General features: G+C 37.1%; 1 protein-coding gene across 2 annotated transcripts in view; it reads left to right on the top strand.

The window, feature by feature from the left end:
- The first annotated feature begins 222 nt into the window (after window positions 1-222).
- The window catches only part of ROCK1 (Rho associated coiled-coil containing protein kinase 1), a 130,537-nt gene continuing 117,380 nt past the window's right edge, over window positions 223-13,379 (top strand). Inside the window, exon 1 of one of the 2 annotated variants that reach the window (XM_016164545.2) lies at window positions 223-1,230. In XM_016164545.2, the coding sequence (XP_016020031.1) occupies window positions 1,138-1,230 (93 nt within the window). In that variant the 5' untranslated portion in view covers window positions 223-1,137. The remainder of the gene's footprint in view (window positions 1,231-13,379) is intronic. The other variant, XM_036229894.1, reaches the window with a different exon arrangement.

Here is a 13,379-nt window from a genome sequence, read left to right as displayed (position 1 = left end):
GCTCCGCCCCGCCTGGACCTTCACAGTAACTCTGGAACCGTGTGTGGCTCCTCCAAAGCCTGCCGGGGCAAGGGCTGTGCCTCCCGCCGCACCCTACCGGTTCCTCCCCGCTGCCAGCCTTTTCCCCTCCGTCTGCGAGGCCACGGCCGCGCCCCGCCTTCTGCCCGGCTGAGACCCGCCTTGTGGAGCCGCTGGCGTGCGCGCGCGTGCGCGCGCCGCCGGGCCGGTGCCCCTGCCGAACGTCTGCGCCCCGCATGCGCAGTCCGTGCCGGCGGTCTCCGTTTGTTTGAACAGGAAGGCGGACATATTAGTCCCTCACGGCCCCCCCTCGCCCCACCTCCCCAGGCATTCGCCGTCGCGACTCGCGCTTTCCCGAGCCGGGCCCGCAGCGCCTCACAGAAGCTCCTCCATCAGGAGCCGCCCGGACCCGCCCCTCGTCTTCCTCACCGCCCGCTCTCCAGCCTTTCCTAAATCTCCATCGGGCATCGACCTCGCCCTGCCCCTCCGGACGCCGCGGCAGAAGCCCCAGCAGTGACCGGACAAAATGGGAAGGTGAAGCTGTCCTGCGTAGACCAGCTCTTGACCGAGACAGATCGGCCAAGTAGAATCGGGGATGCGGGGCTAGATCGCCTACAGCGCTTCAGAGCGGAGCGGGCCCGGCCCGTGGCCCAAGTGGCGGCAGCTGGCACAGCTCCGCATCCGCCCTTCGCTTTCGCCTTTCCTCTTCTCCCTCCTTTGCTGCCCGGAGGAGTCTCCACCCTGCTTCTCTTTCTCTCCCCACTCCTGCCCGTCTCAGGACGGGGGACTCTCCATGGCGAAGGCGGCCGGGGCCCGCTAGGCTGAAGCACCACGCCAGAGCGACGAGGCTGGTGGCAACAGCGCTGTCGGCTGTCGTGAGGGGCTGCCGGGTGGGATGCGACTTTGGGCGTCCGAGCGGCTCTGGGTCGCTGTTGCCCCCAGCCCGGGGTTTGGAGAACGGAGATCCCCTCAGTGAGGGGGAGGAGGGGGAACCGGGCGCACCTGGTGACCCTGAGGTTCCGGCTCCTCCGCCCCGCGGACGCTTACCCACCGCCGGAGGAAGTTGGTTGAAATTGCTTTCCGCTGCTGGTACGGGGGTATTGTCACAGTAGCTGCAACATGTCGACTGGGGACAGTTTTGAGACTCGGTTTGAAAAAATCGACAACCTGCTGCGGGATCCCAAATCGGAAGTGAATTCGGATTGTTTGCTGGTGAGAAGCGCTGTTCTCTTTTGCTTATCTGGGGTTCTGTATGTATTTTCTTTCCTCTTTTAGTTTAGTTGTCTGCAAAAGCAAGTTTTCAGGTGTGCATAATCTTGGAAAAAACACCAAAACCTGGTATTTTTCCCTGAAGAATCTTATAGTACCACTGAAATCTCATGCCATGGCCCTATTTATCATTGGACTGACTCAACTATTCTGAACTTTTAGCTCTGACTCAGTTCATTATCACACAAAAGATACCTATAAACCTCCATTGCAGACATCATATAAAAAGTTACCACGTCAAAGTTATTATTGCATATATAGTTTGCTGAATGGTGATCTTAGTGATAATCTTTCCGATCGGTTTGACAGTTTATTGGAAAGACCACTTTTCATTTACAACGATTTAGCTCCTAAGGGTTTAGTTTTTAAACGTGGAAGTGACAATGGAGAGTCGATATTGAGGAAGTGATTTTTGAGCCGAAATGTCATAGATAATTTGAGTTTGAAGGAACTTTTTGCTGGACTGTTAAGTGTAAAAACCCAAAGAAATGATGATAGGTCATCAGAATATTAACGTCTTTTACAATATTGTTGATTACAAAAGTACCATGCAGGTATTTTATCATAACTGCCTTTTTCAGTGATATTGTGGTTAACATAATCACTTTTAAAACATTCTAAGGAATTTTTTTTTTTTTGGATATGAAAGGCCAAAACCCTATTTTAAAAATTCGTGGTTTATAGCATAGACACTTATCTGAAGTAATTGGAGTTTTTAAGTATTGTCAATTTTCTCCAATACTAATAGCTGGAAAGTGTGAGTTTCTCCTTTTACTGTACTGAACAACTTAAAGTTATATAATAATTCTATTTTAGTTCAGCCAAAACCACATCATCTCTAAAGTTGCAGGGAGTATGTTTATAGATAGTAATTTACAGCTTCCTCAGAATTAATGTTAGATGTACACAACATTTGGGATTAAGATTAAGTGAGCATGGTACTGTAATGCCATTCAGAGAAATAATACTGTTTAACAATCTCATCTTAAATCAAGAAAATCATGTAGTTCATTTAAAATTAGCATGCCTTTTAGACTATATACCTATGTATCTTTTTAAATGTGTATGTTTTACAAGAATGTTTTACCCCAAGGATTTCAAAATTATTCTAAGCATCCTTGACTATGAAATGAGTCTTGTGAGCTCTGTGAAATGTCTCACTCACATTGTGGATGCTCTTCAGATTGAGAAACAAATATTTGAAACATTTTATTGATGAAAGAAGAAGGAATTAGGAACACATCTTTCTAGTAAGGACTTCTGTAACTTTTAAGAAATCCAATACTTTAATATTTATCCAATATTCATGTGGTATCTTTGATTTTACTTTGCTTTTTGATCTTATTCCATGAGGCAGCATTACGGGGAGGGTACAGTAGCTTTTTTAATTTTTTAAGTTGTCTTATAGCCTCTTGCTATAGCTTCATTTGGTGGGAACCTTAGGGATTTATTGAAATGTGGAGGATACAGGAAATGTTAAGTCATGGGCTTTTTCCTTGAAAGTCCACTCGATTTAGAAAAACAAGACCTAATCTCACCTACATACACGGGAACAAAGCAAAACACTTCACAGATTGAGAAAATACATGACAAATTTCAAATAGTTGATGGGTATAGGTGATACATGTTCTTGAATATTGAAAGGAAACAATCACTGTGAGTTGAGAAAGCTAGGGTATGCTTTATGGTGGATGGACGGGATTTAGAGAGGGTATTCAGAGGGGGTGTGGAGGATAGCATGAATATGTAGAGGGTGGAGACATGATTGGCTATGTTTAGGGGAACAAAAGATAGAGTTGGAATGATAGCTTGGAGTTGGAGTGTGGAGGATTTGACTGTTGGCTAAGGAGTTTAGATTTCATTATGTTGCGGTTATTAAATATTTGTAAAGAAGACTGCCAGGATGAATGATGTCGAATTTGGTAGTTGTGTGCAGGATAGGTTATGTGGAAAAACACTGGAGATGGGGTGAGATTGGAGAAATTAAAAAGAAAAAATTATAGTCCAGAAATGATTAAAGCTCAAATTTGGGGTATTAGAATGGAGAAGAAGGAATTGATGGAACTTGACGGGCAGGGTTGGGGAGAGAAAGGGGAACCAGAGAGAGTTAGATGATTCTAAAAATTTTGAGCCTGGTTTGTAGGGAGACTGATGAAAACATGGGTGAAAACAGCAAAGTCAGGTTGTGAAGATTAGGCCCCAGATAAATTCAATTTTAGGTTTGTTTTTGAGGGACACTGGGATAACCACAAAGAAATGACCTGTAGATTATTGGAGATATAAAACTGAGCTCATCATTGAAGATAACAATTTGGAAATCTTTTGTACAGAGTTGCAAGTCGAAACTGATATAATGATAAAAGGATAAATAAAAGATGAAAAGTTGAACAAAAGAGTCAAGATGCGATGAAGGCTTTTCAGAGTAAGGATAGCTAGGTAGGTACCTGGAAGCCCAAGATTCCTAAATAGAGCATTTAGAAAGAGAATATAGTCAACGGATTTTTTTTCCCCCTTGAAATCTTATAATCTTGGCCCTTTTTTGTTTAGTTTCATAATTGTTTATTGATTGATAGCTGTTGAAATTTTATTATTATACTCATTAGAACTTGGTAAAGTTTCAGTTTTTCTTTGGAGACAAAATCCTTTTTCCAGTTTTATTGTGTCCAGCATGAAGTTTCTTAGCATGATATTTTATGTTTATCATTAAGTATTCATTTCATTCATTCTGTCAATTTAGAATGACCTGTCAGGTAGCTACCTTTTTCAGTGAGTCTATTTTTACTCTTCCCTCTCTACGACTTTGGACATCTAATGTAGGGACAATGCTGCTTTTAAATTAATTGCCTTTCTCTATTATTTTGGCCTTTGTTGATTTATTTAACAGATCCTTATTGAATATATATTATGTACCATGTACAGCACTCAAGTTCTAGGATTTTTTTGTAATCTCAGAAAATAAAGTTGTTAAATTATGTTTATTTTCCACTTCCTTGACTAAATCTACTCTTCAGAAATTAAAGTTCCCAAACGTTTTGGGTTTAAAAGAGTTTGCTGGAAAATGTCTTTTAAACCACCTTACCCACCAGATGTCCTTTTTTTGGTTGAGATACTAATGATAAGTATTAGTACTTATAAAATAATGTAGCTGGAAGGAGCCCTGATAAATGGTTATCCAGCTTTTTTTGAACACATAATTTAAGAACTAGATAAGTCCATTTTTATGTTGCAGATATAAATGCTAAAATAGTCTACAGATGTTAAGATAATATGGTAACTGCTCACTTGTTTCCTAGATCATTCAAATTGTTCAATCTTGGTTTTTTGTAAGTCAGATGCTTTCCAGTGTTCTAATGGTTCTATTGCCTAATGGTCCATGTTATAGTTTATAATGATTATCAAGAGCTGTTTTCCTTTTACAACCTTTTTTTTTTTTTTAAAAAAAAAAACGTTATAGTTAGTTTATCTAGGATTTGTTAACAATTTCTTAATGGTTCTGAGTATATCCAAAAACAGTAAGGGATGGAGTTTAAGTCTGATTTTTCTAGTGGGAAAAAATGCATATGATTTGTAAATTAAAAAGGAAGAACAAAGATAGGTGGGTGAGAGGGATAGGTATATATTTGCTTTGAAGTTTGACATACATTTCTTGAAAGTACAGCTATCTTGCCTGTCACATGTTGGCACACTCTTTCAGGATGCCAGTTAAGAGCATGACCTTTTTTTCTAGCTTAGCTGGTGGTGGGTAGAAAGGAAGGAATGGAACCAATAATAGTTGAATAGGAATAATGCGTACTGAATTCTAACACTTAATGTCCCCTTTGTACATATCTGTTGTTACCTTTTTTAATTCACTGTTTAAAAATGTGGAAAGGAAATCTACATGAAGTTTCAGGTGTTCGTTTAGTTTTTCTTCCCTTTTATTCTCTTTTCCTGGGCTTCCTAACCCAATGCTTTTCATTTTTTCATTACTGATTTCTTTTTCTCTCTGCCTCAGTCTTAAGCCTGTAATACTTTCTCTTCACTCTCTTGAGTTCATCCATTCTTATTACATCTTTAACGACCATCAGTCTCTATGTCCATGCTATCCAAATCTTTATTTTCAGTCTTTTTTATGGTTTTAAATCCTAAATATCTGACTGCCTACTAGGTGTCTTTACTTGGATATCATATTATCATTCAAATTCTTCCTATTTCAAAATAAACTTTCTCCCATATACTTACTCATTTTATCATCAATACCACTACTCCCTGTTGCTCAAGTGGAATTTTTGTTGTGAACTTTAACAGTCCTAGGCTACAGGTCAGATTATTTCAAAAGAAAGAATTTTGCTAGCATTCCAAATTCTAGATTATTGCTGTATAATCCCTCTGTATGTCCTATTAGTTGACTTGTTAACATTTGGGATTATAGTACTGGTGATGGAATGAAAAGCCCTGGGATCATTAAAATTTGAATCTTAAAGCTATATGCTTGCCAGTGTTCATAATTTATGAGTTAATAGGTGTTACCAGTGTCAGTTGCATATCTGGTTAGTTGGACCAGACTATTTTGATGTTATATGTTGCAAGAATTAATAAAATTACTCAATTTATTCAACAAATGTTGGTACAGGGTCTAAACTTAGATTCAAATGTAGTTCAGCAAAACTTAGTATAGGGTCTAAACTTAGATTCAAATGTAGTCTCTGCAATGTACATACTACTAGATGATTTTGAGTGAGTTATTTTAACCCCTCAAAGCTTGTTTCATCTTCAGGAAAGGGGCAGGATAATAGTACTAGAATGTTTTAAAGATTAAAAAATATAGACAAAGCAATTACCACAGCATGTGGCATTTAGTAAGCATTCGTTAATTGGTAATTATTATTTTTGTCATATTTATAGTATATCTGTTATATGTTAGTCATTGAGCTTAGGCTGGAAGTTGATATTTATTGTCTTCTCTAAGTGCAGAGTAATTTATCTGGCACCTGAAGCCATGCCCATAAATTCATAATCCAGCTATACTTTATTGAAGTGGCTAAGCCATTGTAACTGAAAATGAAGACATTTAGGTGGGGTTCAGTAGAATGGGGGAGGGGCTTTCGGAGACTGTTTATTCATTTAGTCATGGTTTGTAACATACCTACATTGTGCCAAGGGTTTAGATTGATAAGAAAGGCAGCTGGGAGCTGATTTGTGGAGATTTAGTTCTTATCTTGCTCTCTTTATGTGTATATCTTTTATATTCTCAGTATGAGTTCTGTAAATAGGTCCTCTTGCAGTACAGGCACCCTGTGGGTGTATAGAGAGGTAGCTCAGAGTAACAGCTGAGACCTGAATTGGGCCATTCATTAATCTCTTGAGTCAGAAATGTTTTTAATCCAGAAGCAGCCATGTATAAAATTTTATGATGAACAAAGAGTAAATTCTGAGTTTTAGATTAGATTTTGCATAACTTAAGTTTTCTTTCAAAATTGTTTTGATACTGTGTGTATATGTAAAAACTAGAGATTCTATTATGATATAGGACAGAAAAGCCCACATATTAGGAAATACTACATATGTAATTCTATTGCTGAATAGAGTTCATTAATTCCACTTCCCCATTTCAATCCCCACTATAATAAGGTACATCTGTTTGTAAGTCCAGAGCATAGATAACACATACATATGTACAATAAGATGAACAGACAGTAGTACTACTGCATTTCACAATGGATAATATTTATTTTTTAAAATGTGCTATTAGCGTGATGTAGTGACAGGAACACTGAACTAGAAATTCAGAGCATTGGCATATACCTTATTTTGCCATTAACTCTGTAACCAAGTAAGTTTTTTTCCTTATATGGGCTTCAGTTTCCCCATTTATAAAATGAGTTGGGCCATGTAATTGCTGATGTCCCTTGTGTCTAAAAATGTTATGAGTTATTTTTTATTATACTTCCATAAAAACTTAAAACATCTGTCATTGATTTATTATTTAAGAAATAAAATTTAAAAGTTAAATGAAATAGTGTTGGGGTAGAAATATTAAGTGCTATTTTTGGAACTTGTTCTTGCCTTGGAAGATCATCCTAAACTAATTTTTAATTTTTATATTTGGCACTTATTCTTTTTTACATTTGTGACTTGTTTTTATAACTAGGGGTTTGTTTTTTGAACAGAGAAAGTAATAATTGAGTTACTCATTTACATATCCTTTAAAATGTATATATGTATTTTACTTCTCTTAAATACCTGCCTCTCTTGTTTAGGATTGTGAAATATAAGAGTATATTTTCATCATAGTTTCTAAACAATTAGTAGGAAATTAGATGTTCAAATTAATGTCCAAAGTTTGATGTCTCAGAGAGGAGAGAGGTTGTCTTATACTTGTGTCATATTTCAAAAGGTAGGCTAATATGTGCCCCCTCCTTATTCCTGTGTTTATTTATTTTTATTATTTTATTATTCCCATGCTTTATTTATATTCTTTATTCCAAACTTCTTATATTGATTTTTGGCAAGAAACAAATTTTATCTCAGATAGTTCCCTGAAATTAATTTTGAAATAGCGGACTGCACTTAGCTCTTCTTTTTTCTCTTTGCTATTATCTATTCATTTATTCATTCAACAAAACTTTATTTCATATGCACTCTGATAGGCACTGGGAACACCAAGGTGAATGAAAACAAACACGGGCTCTGCTTTCATGGAATTTATAGTCTCAGGAAAAGGATAACTTATGAGCAGATAGGAATAGAGGAAGGCTTGAAGGGGAGGTATGAGAGATGATAATGATTTTCCTTTGAGGTTTGGGATGTATTTAAAGATTTGTGGTACAGTAGTATAAGTATAATTTTCAGATATGAGTCTGTAGATTGTATTAGATTCACTTGAGAACTGTGTAAAAATGGAATCTGGGCCCATGCCCAGACAAACAAAATCAGAATTTTGGGAAATGAATCTTAGGATTCTGCACAAGATGTTTGAAACTATGGTTATAGTGGAATGTGGATTTTTGTTTTGTTTGGTGATTATATAAATGAAAAATATCAAACATACATTAAAGTAGGGAAAATAGTATAGTGAATCCCCATTACCCAGATTCTGTACCATTAATTCCCAGTTTATATTCAGATTTCTCTAGTTGTCTAAAACTCTTTTTTACAGTTGCTTTATTAGGATCTGCATCCAGACAAAGTCCACATGTTGCTTTTGTTAGATATTTTAAGTTTCTTTTTAAAATATACAGCAGTCTTTTCCCCCCATCTCTTCTAACCCCCCTCCCACTCCCATTGTTTTGTTGAGAAGACTGGGTCGTTGATACTGTCTAGCGTTTAATATTCTGGATTCTTCTTTTTATTTTCTTGTGATATCATTTAACTTGCTGTTGTACCTTCCATATTTCTTGCTAATAGGTAGTTAGATCTAAAAACTCATTCAATTATTTTGCATTTTTAGTCAAGAGTATTTCATAGGCCCCCCCCCACACACACACACCTTTTGCATATATCAAAAAGCACATAATATCTGGCTGGCCCACCCTTCACGATGTTAAGGTTGATTAGAGTGTTCAGGTGGTGACAGCCTGTAATAACTTCCTTTCTAAAATCCATCATCCTTTCATCCAGTTGTTCCATCATTTTATGATCTTTAGCTGAATCAGTTATTTAATCAGAGATAGCAAAATAATGACTTTCTAATTCTGTCATTCCTTTCACATTATTAACTGTAATTCTTTTATTAAAACTTAAGAATTTAATAACTTTCACTCATCATCTGTAGGACTGTTTGCTTACCATAGAATACCCTCTATAAAATATAAGATTAATACTTTAGTCTTTCTCTTTAATTGCTGCTTTTCAGAATAGGGTATTTTGGAGCCTTTGTGTGATAGACATGACATAGTTTGATGGAAGTTTAAGAAAGACACTGTTTACAAGGTGTAGACAATATTTAAAGAAATTGGTAGGGGTAGTGCAGTACCTTGGGACTAGTAACAATGGTGTAGAGAGCTGCTACCACCTCTAGACTTGAAGGGACAAGGGAAGAGAGCAGTTGGAGAGGGTGGCTCTATGGAGAGGGCTATCTGACAGGGGCTGTGGTTTTAAGTAGAGAGAAGCGTGTTGGTCTGGCAGTAAGGGAACTGGAGAATAAAAGGGAACCACAGGAATACATATCTATTTCCTGTGCCCTTATTGGCCTCTTACTCTTCAGTCTCTTACTATGGTCTCCCATTGCCCAAAAAGCTAGTATGCAAAAGAACCCATTGATCCAGTCCATAAAGGTCAGCAAACAAGATACACCCAGCATTCCTTCCTCCTTCCGCGCCCCTCCTCTTCTCTCAGCATCATTTTGGAAACCACTTAAAAAAAATATTTGGTGTGTTTCAGTCAGTTTTTGTCATTCTTGCTCATGCTGGATTTGTCCTATCTTTGATTTGTCCTTTTTACATTGGCTCTCATGATTTGTATGTGACTAATAATCTTTGATACAGCTTCCTTGTTTCCTGCCCCACTCCCCTTGGTATAATAAGATGCCCAGGCTCATCTTGTGCATTTCTTGCCCCAAACCAAAGTAGCCATTCCTTTCATCATGGAGATTGATATTCAGATACCACAATCTGGATGCCAGAAGTACACAATGCAATTGGGTTGAAATTGCTTCTTGTCCTCGTTTAAGGGATAGAGCTATGAAATTTTAGTTTTGGAAAAAAGAAAAATACTTTATACTGATAATTCCAATTTCTGTTTAATCATCACTTTGAGTTTGTATTTCTTCTTTTACTTGAAAAACCTTAGTTCTAACAACGCTAACAATTACACATTTGTTTGATTTCCAAGACTGTGGGTTTGATAGAGTGAAAGAAAAACTGAGTAGGGATGGGGAATGTCTGAAACTCTGAGTTTTACTCTCTGACTATATATTGTAACTGAAAAATTGTATGGCCTTGGCAGGTAATATCCATTCTCTGAACTCTCGGTTTTCTTTAGGAGTATAATACAGAATTTGCTAATTGAAACTATCTTCAAATTTATCTTAAGATATAAGTTTGTTTAAATTCTCAACCTTATCAAGAAAGTCTCTTTTAAATATATATATCTTCCATTGTTCTTTCATTGATTGCTTAAATCTTATGACTTTGTTAAAAGTAGGACAAAGAATATGTTTTTCTGGTTTTTATTATCCACTCAAAGTATTTACTCATCCTAATTTATTTCCTTTTCTTATTTCTAGTAAACTCTGGCCATGGAGACAGTATAGGATAATGGTTAAGAACATGGGCTCTGGAGTCAGACTGTTGATTTTTAATTCCACCCAGGCTAGCCACTTATTAATTAGCCTTGTAACTTTGGGCAAAGTTCTTAACTTTTTTAGGACTCAAACACATTATCCCCAAATAAGATTAATCATAGACTTTTATAGAGCTGTTAAGAATATTAAATGTGGTAATATAAGTAGCATGCTTTGCATATTTCCCAGCATTTAGTAAATGTTAACTATCATTATCATCATCACTGTCATCATTATATATATCTTATAATTTGTCCCAGGAAAAGGACTTTTGTGCTGACCAAGTGGATTATTATCCACCTCCTCACTCCTCAGGCCAGCTTTTTATTTAGTTGTGTGATCTTGGACAAGTTATCTAATGTCTTTGAGCCTGAATATATTTAATTTTCAAAATGAGAAACATAATAGTTATATTTTAGGTTTTAATGATGAGGATTAAATGAAATAACATATGCAAGTGCTATAGTTTCACAGTTTGATGATGGTTCCACTGTATTTAGAAATAGTACTCAGAACCTTGTAAGGAAATTAGAATATTCTTTATTCGAAATAGTTCTTGAATCTGATCTTTGCTTTCTGTTAGTGATACCCTACCCAAGTCCAGAATTTAATCCAACATTCTTGGATTGATGGGAACCCTAGCAGTTTGCCAATGTAATCTATACTGTACCTTTCTTTTTCTTAACTTTAGTGTTTTTTGTCATGTGATCTTAGCTTACCTGTTTCCTTAGTCTCAATTCCTAACATTCTCCAAAACAGACTGTCAGCTCTAAGTGGATTGTCTCACTTTTTATAGTATATTTCCTGCTCTTTCCTACCGTTGCTTTCAGAGTTCCAAGCCCTGTGTTTCTCTCCCTTTGAATTCTCTCCCATGTCCTCCTCATCAGTTTTCTCATCTTTATAGTTTAACATAAGTCACACCTGTTTTCTTTTTTGAACTCCTGTAGTGTTTATAATCTGTCTCATGTAGTTTAGAACTTGATCATAGCCAACTTGTATGAGTCTGTCTTGAGTGTTAGTCTTACCTCTGTAATAATTCCTTGAGGGCTTAGCATAATTCTGGACATTATTGTCCCATTAATACTTGTTGATTGCTGTGAATGATTATCCCCCCATATCCATCCCTTATTCTTTTTCCTTCTGAATTAGTTAGCACTCTGTCAGTTTTATATGATAGAACTCAACTTGAATTTTCCTAGGCAAAAATAATTTGTAGAGTCAGGGAAACCTGATCTCATTAAGAGTAAGATTCATTTGAACTTGAACAAGAACTGGACCTTGGGTCTCAAATGCAAGCAAGGCTTTCTTTATTCTCTTATTCTTTCTTTGTCTTGTCATTCTTTCTGTAGACTGATTTTAGTCACTTGTGGAAAATATGGCCACCCAGAACACTGGAACTTTCTTTATATCTAACTGCTCCAAATTTAGCCAAATCTTTGAGTCTCAGATCCAGAGCTCTGGAGATAAAGATTCATTGGTTCAGCTTGGGTGGGGTGTCCAACCCTCAACTACTCACTAGTAATAAGGAGGGTAGGATTATATGAGTACTATGAGAATGGTGAGGCAGTTTCCAGGAAAATGAGAACAGTGAGGCAGGGTAGACAATAACATAGATGTTCATTATACCATCCTCTCTCCCTTCCCTCTTTGACCTTTGATAAGTCACTTGAACTCTTAAGTAGATGTTTACTCAATTTGTAAAATGGAGTTAATAATAATTTATTTCAGAGGGTGGTGGTCAGCATTAAATGTGATAGTATATAAAGCAGGGTTTGAAACCCCACAAAAACAATAGTGTAAGCTAACGATAAATGAACCCCTTGGTTCCTTTTCTCCACTTAACCTGTGGTCATCTGGCCTGGCCCCATAGCTTTTTTGCCTTTAAGAGCTCTAAGGCCTTTTGGCATTACCTTACTCAGTCCCATCCCCCATAGCTTCTATTATTGTTTGGTGTAGAGAGGAAGAAGTTATTAATGCCACTTAGCTTTTCTCTGATAGAGTATTTATTATAATCATAATCTAAGTAAAAACAATGGGCTGTTTTGTAATCGTAGCATTCAAGCTCAGTCCCTTCTCTTTATAGTAGTTGCAAAGTAGCTACTGAATTTAGTGAACTGAATGCCAAGGCCTATAGAGATTTCTACTCCATTTTACCTATATTAGGAATTTTTTTATTGTAAAGGACTGAAAACTCAACCCAAAATAGCTTCAATGATACAGAATATTTAATACCCCTGAATACTTCATAGGTAGATTCTAGTTTCAGGAATATCTTTTTTTCAGGTCTTAAATATGTGACTGGTAGCCAGTTTTCTAGATCTGCTTTTTAAGTATTGTCTTCCTTCTCAGAGACACAACTTCTTGTGGTTGTGAGATGGCCAGTAGCTTCCAAGACTTCTTGTTCCAGTACAGTGGGAAGAAAAAATCTTTTTTTCTAACATTCAAATGGTGTTTCCAACTGATGGACATCTCAGGTCATGTGCCATATCTGAACCAATCACAATGGTTAAAAGAATGGTATGCTAATAAGCTTAGGCCTTCATCATGTGCTCAGAACTGGGGGTGAGTCAGCTTATATACCAAGCTATATTAAGAGTTGTGAGAGGGAGGGGTAGAAGTTGGAGGTCAGTTTCCAAGAGAAAGTGAAATGACATCCTGGACATTCCCAAACAACAAGTGCTTGCTATATTATGTAGAGACTCCTCATCAAGAGAAACCCAAGTAATGATAGTTTATTCTTTATCCCTTTTGGAAATGACTTTTTTACTCAGTTGTTAAGTTACCTGATATTTGAATTTAAATAAATTTTGCCAACTTGTTTCCAAAGACT

This window comes from Rousettus aegyptiacus, unplaced genomic scaffold, assembly GCF_014176215.1.
Source record: "Rousettus aegyptiacus isolate mRouAeg1 unplaced genomic scaffold, mRouAeg1.p scaffold_m13_p_12, whole genome shotgun sequence".
Lineage (NCBI taxonomy): Eukaryota > Metazoa > Chordata > Mammalia > Chiroptera > Pteropodidae > Rousettus > Rousettus aegyptiacus.
This window is presented reverse-complemented; position numbering and strand designations above follow the sequence as displayed.